Source organism: Centropristis striata, chromosome 6, assembly GCF_030273125.1.
Source record: "Centropristis striata isolate RG_2023a ecotype Rhode Island chromosome 6, C.striata_1.0, whole genome shotgun sequence".
Lineage (NCBI taxonomy): Eukaryota > Metazoa > Chordata > Actinopteri > Perciformes > Serranidae > Centropristis > Centropristis striata.
In genome coordinates this window covers 16,732,856-16,751,094 of record NC_081522.1, presented here as the reverse complement: position 1 = coordinate 16,751,094, position 18,239 = coordinate 16,732,856, and the positions used below count along the sequence as shown (strand labels likewise).

The window sequence follows — 18,239 nt, the reverse complement described above, 5'->3', positions numbered from 1 at the left end:
CCTCTAAGATGAACACGCACAAGGGAAATTCTTCTTGCCTTTACAATCCTTAATTTGTCCAAAAACCCTATTGTTTAATCATTGATGGGTTGTTGCTCCATCCAAAGAGGCCCTTCTGAGTCAACAGTCAGTCTCTCTGAAATAAACAGAACCTTTGCCATTGGCTGCCGGCTGTTTGTGGACTATCTGGTCTGTTTGAGAGCATGTGCGGAATGAGCTGCCAGCGATGGCCTCGAGGAAAGGACATAAGAACATATTTACATATAAACTACATGTACAGCAGCCAACGCTCTTTCGAGTGTCAGTGAGGTTCATTTATACCCATTTCAAAATAACTACTTTCATGTGACGAGGACTACAACAGACATTGGGTGCTGCCTTTCACCTACTTATTCCAGACAGACCATAGTGTTAGTGACGCACACATGAAAAAACAGAAACACACCCTGGAAAGAGACATTATCACCCGCATGTTGTGCAAATATGGCCAGCAACAAAGTCTGATCTTGTATTTTTTATCAACGTGTGAAAGGGAGCAATCATTATATGTGTATATTTCACAATATAAGCACTCCCTTTAACTGTCACCTTTCAAAGCGACAGTAGTTTTGTTAGTCTGACACTGGTGAGGAATATCCTGTCCAGTAATTAACTTCTGTGGTGAAAATGAAGCGGGCGGATAAAAACAGATAAGACAGAGGATGTTTACCACAATGTGATGAGAAACAGAGCAGTCTTTGGAATATTTAAAAGTGTCTAATTTGAGCTCACTAACATAAACAGACAGCAATGAGGACGGCCCATTCTGTTACAGGAGATAGGCAGAATCCATATTGTATAAAGGGCACATTGTGTCTATATGAAGGCTTCAGGTAAATAATTTAAATGTAAAAATGAGCTGGACTTTTCCTCTGATGTCACCAGCACATTTCCATTACTGGTTTTAAATGAAAGGACCTGATAAATATTGGACAGAATTAAATTAAATTTTGTACAGATATGTTCTCCCCAGGGTGAGTATTTTTTTGATCCTCATCGTCATTGATTCTGTGAGCATCATTACTTCTAAATAAAAAATATAAATAAAAATAATTTAGATGGCAAACAAGGTGAACATGGCTGCCGACTGTCAGTCTTGATTTCCATTACACGCAATTTACAATTTAGTGATTAATTATTTTCATCATTTCTTTGAATAGACAAAGTAATGTGGATGTTGAATAACTTCATACAACATGCTCAATCATTCAAAACCTTCACAGGATTTTATCTCTCTAAACAGTCTTAATACAGAATAGAAATGTTGTTTATTACAGCTCCGTGTGTTCAAGTAAAGTGCAAATCAAATCAATGCTCTCTCAAACAATATCATAATAATTTACTGTACAAAATTGATATTCTCTTCTTTAGCAGTAATGATAAACAGTGAGCGTAAATTCCTAAACTCTTTTATGATTAAACATTACAGTACATCTTTCTTTTTTTGAGAAACAAACTGGATCTCCATGTATCAAACATTGAGAAATTGCAAAAAAGACAAACGCCAGGCCAATAAACAAAGTTTCACTAAATGCTTCATGGAGTAACGTCAGCGCTGAACTCACCATCCATTCTGTCCCATTATGAGCTCAGAGCAGTATAAATAATGAAGCTGACATAATGCTAGAAGAAGTGCATTACAACAGGATGGTGAACTAAGACCTGCTCAAGCTAAGCTGGACAGAGTGCAATTATTCGACAACAGCAAATACATACAAGCAAAAAACAACAACAAAAGAACAATAAGGCGCATAATATTAACACTGCTGTCAAGCCCATTATTACATTCCAGAAGCACATTTGTTTTTTACGTTGCATAGCTGACACAAAACAAAATCTGTTCACAGGGTTTAAAGGAAGCTACATAAAGTTCAGTCAGCGTTCGCTTGCACAGATGATCAGCACAGGTTGCAGGAAAAGTAAAGTCAGGTTTGGAAGTTGATGTGTTTCTGGTGTTTATTCAACAGCACAAGTTGTTCATGAATGTTGGTCTGTGGTTCACTTTCTATTATACTAAGTATACTAGCCTACAGTATATGTCAGTTGAGATTAGATTTATTAATTCAGTTTCTGATTACATTGTGTATTTGTTGGTTATTTTCTTGCCCCAATGTATTTGTAACACAGACTATGTTGTATTTTTGGAGGTTTTTTAATGTTGTCCTCCAAACTATGTGACCTCATATGTCGTTTGTTTTACCCTCGACTCACAGGAGCGTTTTAAGAATGAGCGTCCTTACCGGTAGTTCTCAATTCTCAATTCAGCTATTCTCATGTAAACATAATGGTCGCTGTTTTAAACATGTTGGTAACGCTGTGATTGCAATGTCATTAGGTTTAGGCAACAAAACACACTCCTTAATATCACTTTCAGCACCATTTATAGTGACTACAGCCTCGAGTGGGCGCCACTAACTACAAACTAAGATATGGGTCATAATAGAGAGCAAACAAAAAAAATTTTGTAGGCCAACCCAGAAGTAGCATCTCCATGGGGTCTATTGAGAATTCGCCTATGGGATTTTTGCATTTTGGATCATGGCAAAAAATAAGCTCTGTGGCAAACACATGTTTCTGATGCTAACGTGTTTTGTTCAGCAGGATAATCTCCACAAATGAACACCACTTTGATGATGTTTGAAGCATTAGCGATGAAATTAAAAAGCTAATGTTATGCTATTGCGAACTACACCACGGTCACATGACTTGAACGTCACCGTTAGCTTAAGTCACCGACAAGCTAACCAGTGGTTTTGACGAGCTAGTGAATCCGTAGCCTAAAAAATTGTTTATTAAAATAATTTACAATCTACAAGAGTTGACAAGAGCACTGAAGAACACAACCAGAGGCTGTGAGGCGACTAGTGACAGCGTTCCCGTCCGTGTCAGGCATGATGATGTTTAATGTCCCTTACAACCACTGTAGTTCCATTTGGCCACTTGTTGTATTGTGACACATAAAAACTCCAAAGTTCACAAGTGGAGGTATTTATATATTTATGTATTTTATGTGGTACAACAAAACACCAACATCTCTTAAGTTTGTGTTAACCACGGACCTTATTTCAGACATCTAACCACCAACCCATTCAAAATCTTCATTGAGTTTGAGAGGTTAGACGGCAGGACGCTAAAATGCTAACTTACTTCCGGGTTTAAGAACTCATTCCTGTCGAGCCCTATAAGTTGTTGACAAAAACGAAGCATGGAGTCGTATTTTCTGGAAGGACAGTCTCATTTTTGACATTATAGTATGGTAAGATCACGGCGAAACTGGAGAATGGACTTAAAAAGTGAGAGGTACATATGATGATGCTGCTCCTGTTGTTCTCTGATGTTTCTGACTTTTCCACAGGTGTGAAGTCAAATGTTCCGCCTCGTCTAGACTTGAGTGTTTTGAAATTCCTTTTCCCCACAGTATGTCTCACTGATACCCTTCCTGGTAGTCTCCATTCCCATAATGTTCCTCCTCGTCTTGCATGGTGACCCCTCGCTTCTTTTTCCAGCCCTTTTTGCCACCAGATGAATTGTCTGTGGTTCCATAACTCTTTTTGGGAGCCATCGTGTTCTCCATGTTGAGTTCCGCCTCTTCAGCTAGCTCGTCCTCATCAATAATGCCACATTTATCCTCGCTGGTGCTCTCAGGGTTGGCCCATTCCTGCTGCTCTCCCGAAGCAAAGATAGCGTAGAAGATGACCCCTGAGTAATGCACCATGGACGCAATAACAAAGACATTCTGCCACTCCAGTCGAGTCTGTGGGGAGATGAATAGAGTCAATGAATTTCCTGTCCAAAGCAGACTCACTGATGTTTTGATTATACACCAATGAGGTAACTGTAGCTACAAATTCACTGCCTTACCAATGGCAGCAGAAAAAATTACAACTGTAATGTGTGTAATAAATTTTACAGGTCTATAAATTATTAACAACAGCCACTGGTGCACGATTACATACAGTAATTTTAAGTTTGACCAAGATGCATGCTGTATATGTTTTTTACATGTTGTAAGGGAAAATGTCGGTAAAGGACACTGTTTCCTGTTATGTTTTATACCCTCATGATTAAAAATGAAAGACTTTGAACAGAATATATCTAAGGAGTGAAATATTAATCTTCACTTTCATTCAAGATAAAAGAAAAACATCTTAGATGACGGACAACTAATCAGTGTACATCTGTTAATATATATGCAAAACAGTAACAATCCACTAGTTATACCTTGTGTTTAGTCAAGGCTCCAACAATCAGAGGACACACCATTCCAGACAGCGTTCCCACCCCATTGGAAATACCCATCAGGATGCTGGCATAGCGAGGAGCAATATCCAAATGATTGACATTAAAACCTGAATACACAGCACACATAAGAACATGTGAAAGAGTGACAGAATTAGAAAATTATTTCTTTCGAAGTGAACTAGGTTTAGATCCACATGCACGTCTAGATTTTTTGGGTTGCCTTGACAACAATCTATAAAATATTCAGGAGAAGTGCCTGTTTGAAGGTTTGGCAGGCTAATGCATGTATACAGCAGCACACCCGAAGGAAAAGTAGTCCTGCACTTTATTATTTCTTTTACAATCCAAAAGACAGAGAACGCAGAGAATAGGATCCATGCTAAAAAAGCATTTGAGTGTGTTTTCAACCGTTTCAAACAATACTCTTATGCAGAGTCACAGCCAGATTTGGTAAACATTCAATAGCAATATACACCATTTTTCAAACCATTTCATTGAATAGAATGGAGGTAAAATGCCTAAAAATATGCACATCATTTGACAGCAGCATAGAACAACCCATGACAATGTTAGGGCAGACATATTGGTGGCGATATTTCCCCAATAGTAGAACTTTTGCCTCATTGATTTGCCGGTCCAGACAGAGAGACTCACTGGAAATGGCAAAAGGGTGAGGTGAATTTAAAAAGCTAAGGATTCGGGGCTTTTGAGAAACATTCAGGTCTCTGAAAAAAATCTTACATCTCTGGTGAAACACAAATGTCTCTTTGTCTCCATTTACACTTGGGTTTAATATGCGTCTTGGGTGATCGGATCACAGTGCTAAATACATACATTTTAAAAGGCATTTTAAAACCTAAGTCAGGGTCTTTGGTGCAGATGTGGTCATACCTGAGATGGCAAATCCACTGAAGCCTACAGCCAGAACCAGGAAACTGATAGCGACGCCTCGAGTGTGAGAAAACCCAACCACCAACAGCAGAGTAGCCTCCATACCAAATCCTGGGAAAATACAAGACCAAAGAATGTGAGTCATTAGCTCATGCCGAGGATCTATAAGAAATGATTCAATTCATTGTCCTGCAAAATACAAACAGAGGACTCCTTCACAACTAAAACAAGCACAAGAAAGATGGAAGATACCGATATTGAGCTTTTTTATTTTAAAATTACAATATATAATGTCACTGGCTACACAGTGGTGTAGTGGTTAGCACTCTCGCCTCACAGCTAGAGCTCTTCTGTGTGGAGTTTGCATGTTCCTCCCACAGTCCAAAAACATGCACTTAGGTTTAATTGATGACTCTAAATCTAAATGAGAGTGTGATTGTCTGTATCTATATGTAAGCCCTGCAACAGTCTGGCGACCTGTCTAGGTTTCTACCCCGCCTCTCGCCCAATGACAGCTGGGAACCCCCGCCCCCGCGACCCGAGTGCGGATAATCGGTTAACGGTAATGAACGATGATGGATGGATGCTGGTATTGTAATGCACAAAGACACAGTAAAACCTGAGAGTTCCAATATATTGATAGATAATGCTTTGTGTTCACCACAACATACCTCCACAGTTCATGAGCTTCCTCACATTTGTGGTAGACATGATTTTGTTGCTGCGTAAGAAGTCAGCCAGCTGTCCTCCAATAGGAACTACAATTGTCATCACCATGTGGGGGACCGCAGACAGGATCCCCACCTGTTGAGAGATCATAGATTCAGGAAGCCATTTTGGAAATCTGTGATTAATTATCTATCTATATGGATATTTGTCATAGTCAGTTGAATAGTTTTAGAGAAACTGTGAGGCCAACCTTGCTGATGGGGAAGCCAAAGACTTCCTCAAAATATGCTGGCTGGCTGATGAGGAGCAGGTAGAAGGTCCAGCTCCTGCAGAAGTTGGCCACGATGATGGCATAGACGGGCATGGAGGTGAAGAAACGACGCCATGGAGTCTTGAATTTCTGTGGGTGATAGGAGTCAGTGGAAGCCTTTACTGTGTGTGTGTGTGTGTGTGTGTGTGTGTGTGTACGGTGTGTGGCAGTATATTACGCATTCACACCTCAGTCACACTCAGTTGGCGCATTGTTTCTCCAATGGTGGTCTCGATGTACATCCTCTCCTCATCTGTGATTGTGGGATGTTCAGCAGGACTTCCATATGCCAGCAGGAGCCACATGACGTACCATATGATGCCAAAAACGCCTGTTTTTCAATGAAAAAAACATTTTTTTTTAAAGAATCATGTAGTGAAGACTTTGTCAGGTGGAGGACAGACTAATTAAAACAAGCCCTGACCTTCTCTGGACCACAAGAATTTTCATTATTAAAATGAAATGAAAAAGGTATGAGTCACAGAGCCCAGACAGGAAAATGCTAATTTACATCAATAAATCATGAGATTATATCACATCAGAACCAGAGTAGATTTTTATTAAAACATATTTGGCAAAGTATGAATTTTATGTCAGTGTTAATCATTTTAATCGAACTCTGAAGCATTTCAGATAACGCTTATTGTGCAAAGCATTCAAAGTACAACAGAGCGGTGTGCCGGTCAAGGATTAAAAAGTCACTTTGCATGGTAGTAACACGTAGTGTGTATAATGAATGCACACCTGAACAACATTACATACAATACAATCATTTATGACATAACACATTGTTTTTATAAGGATAGATGGTCAGATCAACAGATCTTCCATGTCAGAGTAGCAAAGTAAGTTGTTGGTTGTTGTTGTTGTTTACTTTATACACACAGTTATCACAGGATCTCGCTGTCTCCCGTATGTTCAGGATTATCGTGTGTTCTCATTATCTCGTGTGTATATGGCTGGCTTGCTATGCTGCCGTTCCGCGGCCGTAACACACCCGGTGTGAATTGCTGCTGGGCAGAAGACGGAGCGAAACCGCGGCGGAGCCGTTCTGCGGCCGTAAATCCCCAGTTAGTCTTAATATTAATATATATATAATATATTAACAATATTAATGTTCCAAAAATGTCCTTACTCTGTTGGTTTAAAACTTGGTCTTCACTATGTAGGATGTACAACAACACAGAAACACACATATATGTGAAAGTGACCGATATACAGTGTTATATAGTATTAGAGTGTTGTTAACCTGTTAACAGCTAGACTGGGTCTGTCCAAGGGACAAATCAATTCCCCAGTTTCCAGTCTGTACATTGTAAAAATGACAACCAGCAATCGTTGATCTAAATGAATTGTTTAAGTTTTCTAATGAATCCAACTCAGAAATAAGGGTTCGACTTTACCAACTAACAAAATGTTGGTCCAGCAAACTTCTGTCTATTGTTGAACTTACAAGCATTTTTCAAAAAAGTTCAAGGCCTTTTGAGTTACAAGTCCAGCAGACTCTTTTTCCTTGAAGGAAACCCTGTAGCAATCGTCTACAGGGTTACCAAGTGTGATGCAGGGTCTGAGCATGCTCTGAGTCGTCTGGGTGAGGCTGTCTGACATTTTGTGAGAAGAAACTCTAATGACTGCAGTAGCCACTTAGCTAACATTAGCATCTCTTTCTTGTCATTTTGTATCTGTACTCATTTTTTTGTCTCTTTGAAGTCATTTTGGGTCGTTTGTAGTTGTTTTGTGTATACTTGTGGTCATTTAGCATCTCTTTGTAAACATTTTGTGGGGGGTTTTCAGCAACATTTTAGGAGTCAGGGCCCCTGGTCTTATGGGCCCCAGGGCCCGTGGCCTCGTAGGCCCGTTCAGTAATCCATCCTCGTGTAAAGCCATTTTAAGTATTCCAGTCCTGTTTGCCTGTAAAATCCAAGTTTGTAGTATAGCAAAGGGCCAGTTCACTGGAGGTGCTCAATTTTGTATTTCTGCATTTCAGAATCCATGTTTAAAAGCATGAAATAATGTGTTTGTTCAATGCTGTTTAATTTGTAATTTAAAAAAGGCTTCAGGTAACTTTGCGTTTGTTTATTTATTTATTTATTTATTGAGTGTTCAGTAATTACAATTACAGCAATATTTTATCTCACTGAAGCAATAATTGTAAGAATATTTGTTTAAGGTAGAAATACATGTCATTGAGGCAAGGATTTCAGCATCAGGAATATATAAGGTGAACAAGAAGATTAAAGTAGGCAGAACAAGAAAACCCAAGTTGGCAGAACAAGAAGATCCAAGTAGGCACAACAAAAAGATCAAAGTTGTATACTCAAAACTAAACTCAAAAAAATTTTCTTGCATCATGTTGCCTTGATAATTTGAGTTTTCCCAACATTTCTGTTTTTACAGTGTATGATAACTAGCTGCTAACTACAGCTAGCGCACGGACATGAAAGTGGCAAGAGAGCAATTAAGTTACTAGCCACAATAGTAACATTGGTATTGATCCCACCTTATAGATTTTTATTTTTCCCAAAATGTCAAACTATTTAAAAAAAAAAAAAGAAGTCCTCAATTATCAATGAAGAAAACAAAGGACTGGAGCATACTGATTGATTTGCAGCCTTCAGGTTTGAGTGACTGTGATGTTTTTGTTAGTATTACCGTAGATATAGAAGACTGAAGGCCATCCAACGTATTGAACCAGCACTCCAGCTAAAGGCATGGCGATCACTGCTCCTGCGTAGGATCCTGGGAACAATTGGTGTCAGAAATTGAGGTTGAGATATGATTATACTGACAGTAACATTGCAACCCAGTTAAAACTATATACAGTTGTATATATATACACACACACACACACACACACACACACACACACACACACAATATATATATATATAAAACATATCTCTGTTTCCATTTCCTTTTCACAAACTTGAATACTTAACTTTATGTAGTTACAATGTTAATGCTTTTAATTGAACAAAGAAAACTACACTGTATTGTGAAATGTGTCTTAATAGAGCAAACACATCAAAGAAACACATTAGTTTCATTGAAAAAATGCTGAGTTGTTGGCAGACAGAGAGGATTTTTCAATGTGTCTTCTATTATCAGACACATTCATGAACAATGTTGCTTTGAATAGAGCTGGGAGCATGAGAGTGCTTTTGGACAGTAAGCAATGTGACGCTTCATCGAGGTGAATAGAGGGAGACGCTCCTTCTGAGTACGCAGGTGAGCCGTGTTTGCTGACAGACAATGTCAAGAGGGTTTTGATGCGTGGGTTGCCATGGTACCAGTTTATTAGTTTATTCTAATTTCTGGAGAGAAAGGGGTGACCTGAATCTGGTAAAAACAAAATGACCTCTCTCATGTCTGGTTGGTATCAGTGAAAATGTTGTGTTGTGGTCAGTTTGGGATCGTTCACTGAATATTATTACAAACTGCGACACATTACTCACCACAGAATGAAGTCGTGGCCAGTCGACTCCGTTCAAGAGGTGGTGCCCATTTGGACCACATCCCGTGACATGCTGGGTAGGTGACCCCCTAGCAGAGACATGGTGTTGAAGATGCCAAAGGTCAAAGATTGATTGATTGATTTGAGATTAAAACCTGTGATTCATCTGACAAAGTGGAAATGCTATAATGTAATAATTTAACATTTAGGTAGATACTCGTGAATCTACATAACAGAGTAAGTTAGCCAAAAAACCTGAAGCAGCATTCGTCCAATAATACACTTAAGAAAGTTGGTGGTTTGACCCCTGGTGCCTTTAGTCTGCATGTTGAAGTCCCTGTCACTAACTGCTCATGACGAGCAGGGGTCACCTTGTAGCCGCCAGTGTGTGAATGTGTTTGTTTGATTGGGTGAATGTTGGTTTGACTTGTAAAGCGCTTTGAGTGGCCAGTAAGACTTCAAAAGTGCTATTTAAATGCAGCCCAATCACTATTACCCCAAAATGTAAAAAGTATTGCTTTAAATGGATCATTTTCACAATTTTACCACCATGTTTTTTGCTTACCTCCACTAAGCCCTGCAGGATGCGGACAAACATGACACAACCATAGTGCACCCTCGCAGCTGATGGGATGAACATGTTGAGCACTGACGTCAGGAAAATGGCAGCCCCAAACACCCTATAGAAAATACCAGAGTGTCATCATATTAAATGTATCCTCCAGTAAACATGACAATAAAGATTATGATATTAAAGATTTTACTTGAGTTTTAACAGAGCTGCACCAAACTTCACAAGCCTTTCCATTATTAGGAAATTATAACCTTGGCTTATATTGTGATATGTCAGAAATGTCTGTAGCAGGTAAAAAACACAACAAATACTTGCTACCCAGTGTGTGAGAGCTACTGTAGATGTCTAATATTGGCAGGCAGTATATCTCCAAACATCTGATGGTCAAAGCACCTCAGTCAGCCTTATAATGAGACAGATCTCACGCCTCTGCCTTTCATGCGCTGAGATAAAGACATCCCATTCAATCGGCAAGTTTCTGCTTCATCACCACGGTGCCGTTTAGAGCTCCCGTTTCTTTTCTCCTTCACATCATCCCCCCTTCCTTCTCTTTTTCCAAAACAGTGTGTAAGTGACACTTGTAATATTCCAGCGGCTGGTGTTTCAGAAAGAAATCAGAGGCAGGATCTTTCATTATTAACTCTGTCAGTGGCGTGTCCTCTTTTCCTGTGAAGCTTTTATTACAGGACTGCTATCTGCTCCATCAGCACCGCTCACCACACCGTACAGCTTTAACCCTTAAACCACGCAGGCTGAGGAGGTGCTTTTTAAGTCTTCGTTGTGATCCTTTGTTAACATACACGGTCATGGCTGCAGCTAACATGACCTCAACCTCAGCTCATGGTGAAAACACAGACAAAAACGTAGTCTGTCTATGTGTCATCAAACAGCTTCTCTCTCATATGTAATCAGTTGCCTCTGCACTGTGGCTACTATATTATTGTGTTACTGATAAAAAAAATATTGGATAATGTGAAGAAGTGGCTCTCACAAAAGATATTCAGTTTATAATGACATAAAACAGAGTTGACAGTGTTGCAGTGAAACTGTTGAGAGTCATGAGAGTCACCTGTTGGCAAACAGCTTGTTGGAGATGAAACCTCCAGGGATTTGGGTGACAATGTAGCCCCAGAAGAAGGAGCCGTGGATCAGCCCCACTGTCTCTGGGTCCCAGTTAAATTGAGCTTGCTGGAGAGGGAGGAAAAAAACAGATGCACGCTAAAATCTGGAAATAACCCCCATTTAACTGCATTTATTTAGTTTAATCTACTTGGCGGCATCACAGATACATCCCTGAAAGACTTGATTAAAATGGTTAAACTGCTTAGACACACATTATAAAAAAAAAGTCCTACAACATCAATTGCTCAGGGCTCCAGTCTGAATTTATTTCTTCCAGCTACCTGAAGCACAGGAGTCCCATTGATATAGACAGTGTTGTTGTTCACCATCTCCACGATGGCCACGCCGAGGTTGCATCGGATGCCGAAGGAGATGCAGAAGCCCAGGCCGCTAAGGATGGCGATGATGTAACGCTTGGGCAGACCGCCGCAGCTGCAGTCCAGCAGTGGGGCGGGACGTGATGCTGATGCCACCGGACGCCCATCCTCTGTCAGTTCAATATTGTCCTCTTCTTCTACATTGCTACCATCTATTTTCCTAAGATAGCAGGAAAAGAAGAGTAAGAGCATGGGATTGTCAGCCGTACTAGTCAGTAGTTATTTTCTTGAAATAAATATATTTATCCTTTTCTATATTCTTCTTTAAACTTCCACCCTCAATACCCCAAAGTGTACTGTACCTACAATGTGTGATTTATTTCAAGGCAGCAATGGGTGTGAGGGGGCATCATCTCCAGTCTTCAAATGCCCAAGATACATATTCACATGATAATCATTTCACAGTCCTACCACTTCTGTCTGTAACGTTGTAAAAATGCGGCAACAATGATAGAACAGTCCCAAGACACACACCTAAAAAGATCACAGCACTGCTGTTATCAGGTTGCTTTCAGGTACAACAATTTCCACACCTGTTCCACTACCCAGCATCCATCCGTCTCTGTCCCCCTGCTCCATGAACTGCTTTCATCTGCCTGCAGCAGATCTATACTGCAGTTCTCTTCCAACAAGAGTTAAGCAGAAACTGGGGTCAGCCTTTGATATCAAGCACTCAAATATTTTTTGAGTTCAGTGTTTGACATAAATGATACAGTTCAATGGAAAACATTGTTTAAAATAAACAAATTACTTAAAAAACAGTTAATTCAAAGTATAAATATAGTCTAATTGAATAATTACTGTAGAAATCATAATGACAGTTGATCAATTCGGTAGGTATCTCTCTAACAGCTGCGTCAAAAATTCCGTATTGCATTAAGATACAAAGCCATCTTAACAACATTTAATGTACTGCAACCTGCAACCATTCACGGTATGAGGTTATAAGATGGCATGTTCAAAAACAACAAAGCAGTGTTAAAGATCATGTCTGGTCATAACTTCATGTACCGGCTTTGAAAATGTGGCAAAACTTTTCCATTGGTACGTTAAACACAAAAGGCCACCACAAATGAACAGTGCAAGTCTTAAATAATGCAGCCAAATTGACTTATTTATTTGGGCCACCCACTCTAAGATATTGATGCTTGGTCACAGTGCTCCTTGGCATCAGATATAGACGGACAAAGAGATGCATCGGGTTTTCCAATGTAAACCCATTCATGTCACTATCAGACGGTCAGAACAATGAACGTAATATAAAGGGTCTGTTTAGGGCAGGCAGAAGGGGTTCAACAAAACCAGGATTTGACCTTTGAGAACAGCGTTTGTGTCCCATGTGAAGCCAAGAGCCAGTGTTGTGATTTTAATTTCACCTGTAATTTAACTTGGGTGCTATGTATGTCACACTCTGCATCAAGTTCTACATCAACTACGTAACTGCTTCCAGTAGTTCTGAAGTAGTTTATTTTAATTCCAGCTCTGTTCTTTTTTCCTTTCAATAACAAGGTAGTTCTGTTGCCTAAATTCAACGTGTCCTGTAAACATGGAAGTTCATTATGAAAAGCCACTAAACAAGTGACAAATGTAAACTGACACTCCATCCTCAACATTAAGGATACCTGGAGTTGTCGCACTGACGCTGAGGGACTGACCAGTCACTGTTATCTGTGTTCTTTTAGGGGAGCAGAATGAACTGATTAAAGAAACCGAACAAATTGACAAAATATTAACTTAGTTATGTCGATTACATTGTTGATAATTTGGCATTAATCCAAAATTGTTAAAAAAAACAAACCCCGCTGTCATTGCAACAAGTCCTTAAACAAAAACCTGCAAAAGGGCCATAGTTGGATCATGACCAAAATGGTTTATGTGAATCCCATACTTGAACTAATTTTGTGATCCAGACAGTAATAGCTGATGGTTATTTTAAAATATAATAACTATTAATTATTTTATAAATTACGATGTATGTATATATGCTTCCACCTGTTTGAAATGTAAGTCAATGCATTCCTATCATGAACAAAAATACATGCCACATATATACACGCACTTTAACGACACACAAAATTCATTTTCCAGGAAATTGCCTACTTAGTCTTTTATCTCTGGGATGGGGGCTTCCCCTCACACACACACACACACACATTCATCCCTCTGTGAAATATGCATCAGATATGAAATATGTATTAATGTCTTAAAATAAAATCTGTGATTACATCATTGGCATTGCCTGGCAAGCACATGAATCAAATATTTATTTATCGTCGGGATCTCTGGGAACACGCTGGGCTTAATGTGCTCGTTTCCAGGCTCTTCACATCTCTGTGACAGCAGATGCTTTCTTCTTAGTTACAGAATTATTTTAAAAAATTAATCTCCATTGTGAATACATGGATGATGAGTGAAATGCATATTCTACGCAGTCCAACAACATCTACAAAAGCTGTGGATCAAACACCATGCACACAGTCTTTCCAGCCACTCTCCATGCAAACCCTCTCACCTTTGCAGTTTTCCTAGAGAGTCCCCCACTGTGTTTTTCACTTCCTCCTTCCCAGGCTTAAGCACCTGTTCCTTCAAACCTGATAACCCGCCAAAAGGCATTTTTCTTGCGTCTTTATTTTCTCTCCTCCGTTATCTGAAAACAGTGTCTTGTTACCTCACTAACACACTCACTCTGTTCTGACAAAGAGGAAAAAAATCCACTAGAAGCTGTTCATCATCCTTCCTCAGTTTGTGGCACCGGGGGTTGGCTCCACCATTCAGAGGTGCCACGGGTCCCTCTGAGGTAAGACAGACTTTTCCGCTCCACTTTCCTCTGGTGTGAGGATTTACTGCAGATGTGGAGGAGAAGATAATGTTGAAGTATTCCTAATGTCCAAAGAATCTCATGCAGCCTCTGGAACTTGTTTCTCTTCTAAAGATCCAGTAGAGAAAGGCTGATGAACGCAGTGGAGAAGCAAATGAAAGTGTAGAATCCAGGTTTTAGTCTCTACTGTGAGCTCCCCTTTGTCTCCAGCTGAACTGAATGAACTGCTTAGATCTCCACTCCATCTCATAATCCATTCCTGGTGAGGAGGGGCAGGTGGAGCTGGTTTTCCAAAACCCAGCCCCCTCGCTTTACACATCATCATCATCATCATCTTCCTAGCACCACCCCTTCAGCCAGTTAGGTTCATCTGATAGCAGCCTGAACAGTTAAAAATTGATGAACTTGACAAGTTGCATTAAGGAGAGACAGGAGAAGCTGCACTGCTGTGGTGTAAAATTGGAGCAAGTGAAACCCAAGACAGAGCCATCAAGTTCCAGGTTTTGCTAACACTTTTCCATGACTGCTATTTAAAATTTCTACAATTCTGAAGGAGTGACAGAATATGTAATGACTGCCATGAAGCTGTATAGTTCCTTGACTAAGCATCATGTATCTTACAATTCAACACTCAATGTTTGGGGAAGGAATAACCAGAGGTCCAACCATACGATATTATCACAATTAATTAAGTCATGATATCACTATATCATATATTGTAATATATTGTGATCTGTTACCTTTTATCAACTGCATATTATTTGTCAACTTCTATCGAATAAAAGTTTTCAGTCCGTTCATGTCATTTCAGTCATTTTTATTGCAGCGAAATGGGACTGTCAAGCAGACAGAAAGCGCCTGACAAACTGAACTGTTTGTATTACAGTTATAGTCCAGCTTAACTGAGTGCAAACATGTGTGGACTACTGTGCAGGCATTTTAAACTATGCAACTTGTACAAAAAAAGTTATGCAGCCTGTTTAGCAAGTGGGAATTTGGAAGCAAATTCCTGTTAAATCTAAATCAAATAAAACATGCCAACTTAGCAACATCTAGTGGACTGACTTTTTTTTTTAAATGTTTGTTTTATTATTTTATTTTTATTTTATATTTATACTTTTATAAGTAAAATTTGTATTTTCAATAGAAACAATTTATATAATAAAAAAAATATTTGACACTGGTCTATCCAAACAATTTTCCACCCAAAATATGGGAATACTATGTTGTATTGTTTTTCAGCAGAGGGAAGACTGAGTTTCTTTCTTTCAGAATAAACAAATATACTGATTTTTGTAGAGATTTAAACATTTAAACAGGAGACTGGATGTGGTCAGGTGTGGGCCTGAGCTCTAAGAGCGTATTTAAGCAATGAACTGTTGCAGAGCAACTGCTCAGGGTGATGCTGGTACTCCAGCTGTTTATGCACTCCATAAATAAACCAAGAGCCTGATCCCAATGGGACACTCTTTCAATAAATAAGGTTCTTTGTACCAGAAATATCACAGCTCCATTACATGAACATGAGTGGAACTACCTCCTTTTTTGTAGAAATGGCATGGCATGAAAATGAGAAGCTTTTAAAATTATTGAAATAAGATGTATTTACTTGAGTGATCTAAAAAGATTGTATTTAAACATGGTGTATTTGTCTTTGTTTTCTAACAGTCAGCAGTATTTAGAAGACACATTGTTTGTATTGATAATTGTTAACAAAAATATCAGATTCAACCAAAAACACCTTCAATGATTTAATTTAAATTCCAGACAATATATGACAATGGAGTGACTTCAATTACATGGCAGTGTGGCACACATACAAGGCACACACATACATTATAACAAAACAAAAGCTGCAAGTTTAACCAAGCACTTTCAGAGGTAACTTATCTACATATTCAACTTTACAGTTTCTTCATTTATGTTCACTCTGTTCTACTGTTTCTCAGTAAAATTAGCCAGAGCCACAGTAATTAAATTACTGAATTTATCAAACAGTTGGTTTAGAGTAATATATGAATTGCAACATTATTTGTGAGGGTAATATCTTAATATGAAGCCACAGACATTTTGAACAAACATAAAGCAGTCCCCCAGTATTTCCATTTCCGAGTAAGTCAGGCCTACCATCTAGTGTTTGGAAGAGGAATTAACACAAGTGATTCTGCAGAGAGACACTCAATACACTGTATATAATCATTGTCACCCATGGTGAGACATAAAATTACTTAAGAAATGATTGACTTTCTCTCTGTAAACAGTTGCAACACTGCATCTGCACATCTGTTTTTAATCTGGGGAAGACTGATCACAGCAGGACTTTGACCTTACATGAGATTGACACAGGGGATGCTAAGCCCAAGAAGATGCATTCGCAATAACTACAGTTTTTTTTACGAGTAGCTGCTGAGCCGATTTTAGTTAAACCAGTTAAACCATCCATGAGTTCATTACTTCTACATTTAGTCATTTAGCAGACGCTTTTATCCAAAGCGACTTACAGGAAGAGTAAAAGCAAACAATCAAGGTATACTGCAATAAGAGCTATTAGTGCATCAATAAGTGCTAGTGACAATTCTTTGAGGAGTAGAATTATCATGTGGTCTAGGAGAGAAGATGCTCTCTGAAGAGATGGGTCTTCAGGAGTTTTTTAAAGGTCTACGCTGTCCACTCCATTGTCTTTTTCTCCCCCGTGAGCACATGCCTGTATTTTGCATGCCTGTTTTGGGGAATGTTTTTGTGGATTACTGTTGTCATTTTGGATCGTTTTTCCAGTTGGATCTACAATTAAAAGTTTAATTTTTTTTGTACACCACTCCTGGCCTCAGCCACTATCTTCTGCACGAGTCCCTGTATTGAATTGTTTCATAACTGATATTTGTATTAAAGAAACTTCAAATTCTCTCTATAACTGGATTGGAAATACCACAACCTACAACAATAAAATAACAAAAAGAGTAATTCTGTCTTCAGGGATGTTTCTCAGGACTACAGTTAACTATTAATTAACTGAGGAACGTTCAATGACTGCAATACGTCTGGTGAACTGCGATGGTAGACACCAATTAAACAGGTCAGCAGATGCACTGGATGATGGCTGGGTACTCTGTCACCACTACGGTTACAAAATTCAGGGAATTTTCAAAGTTGGAAACTTTCCATCAGAATTAACAAGAATAAACCGGAAATTTACTAAATTGGAAGTTGGCCCTTAACAGAGAACTTAAATATTGTTGGTAAAATGTATTTAGCATAATCTTGACTAAAACCTGAGCAGGAGCCGCTGAACTGGTGACCCTCTTGCTGTGAGGCAAGAGTGCTAACCACCACACCACCGTGTAGCCCAGTAAATATTACATTATATTAAAAAATAATCTGTTTCCAATCAATAATTCCAGTCGAACACCGGAGGACCTCGGGTATCTTCTCACTCACAAACTTACAGAACGTGTCACTGTGGAATATCAGAATAAAATGCCCTTTGATATTTACTGTACAGTAATTATCCAAGCGCATTTTATTATGAATTTCACCGACACAACAAATACATTTTCGGCGCGACGCAATTTGATTATATCACGTGGAGTGTCCATGTAAAGTTTGGAGTTAGGAGGAGGATCAGTGTCCAATATGTACCTACCCTTTCCGTTTTGATGAATTGCTGGCGCGTTGTGGTGAAATGCTGGTGCGCTGTGGTGAATTGCTGGCGCGTTGTGGGGAATTGCTGGTGCATTGTGGCAAAT

General features: G+C 39.1%; 1 protein-coding gene across 1 annotated transcript; it reads right to left on the bottom strand.

Annotated features, from left to right (window-relative positions):
* Positions 1 to 1,269: 1,269 nt before the first annotated feature.
* On the bottom strand, positions 1,270 to 14,329 carry slc17a8 (solute carrier family 17 member 8). Its single transcript, XM_059334782.1, has 12 exons — positions 14,191 to 14,329; positions 11,583 to 11,838; positions 11,249 to 11,367; positions 10,171 to 10,285; positions 9,607 to 9,694; positions 8,804 to 8,890; positions 6,340 to 6,482; positions 6,092 to 6,241; positions 5,844 to 5,976; positions 5,173 to 5,283; positions 4,261 to 4,388; positions 1,270 to 3,793 (listed from the first exon to the last, which is right to left on the bottom strand). Exons 1-12 carry the CDS (start codon positions 14,289 to 14,291, stop codon positions 3,464 to 3,466), a joined length of 1,761 nt encoding a protein of 586 aa, XP_059190765.1. The 5' UTR covers positions 14,292 to 14,329; the 3' UTR covers positions 1,270 to 3,463.
* Between the last annotated feature and the right edge of the window lie 3,910 nt (positions 14,330 to 18,239).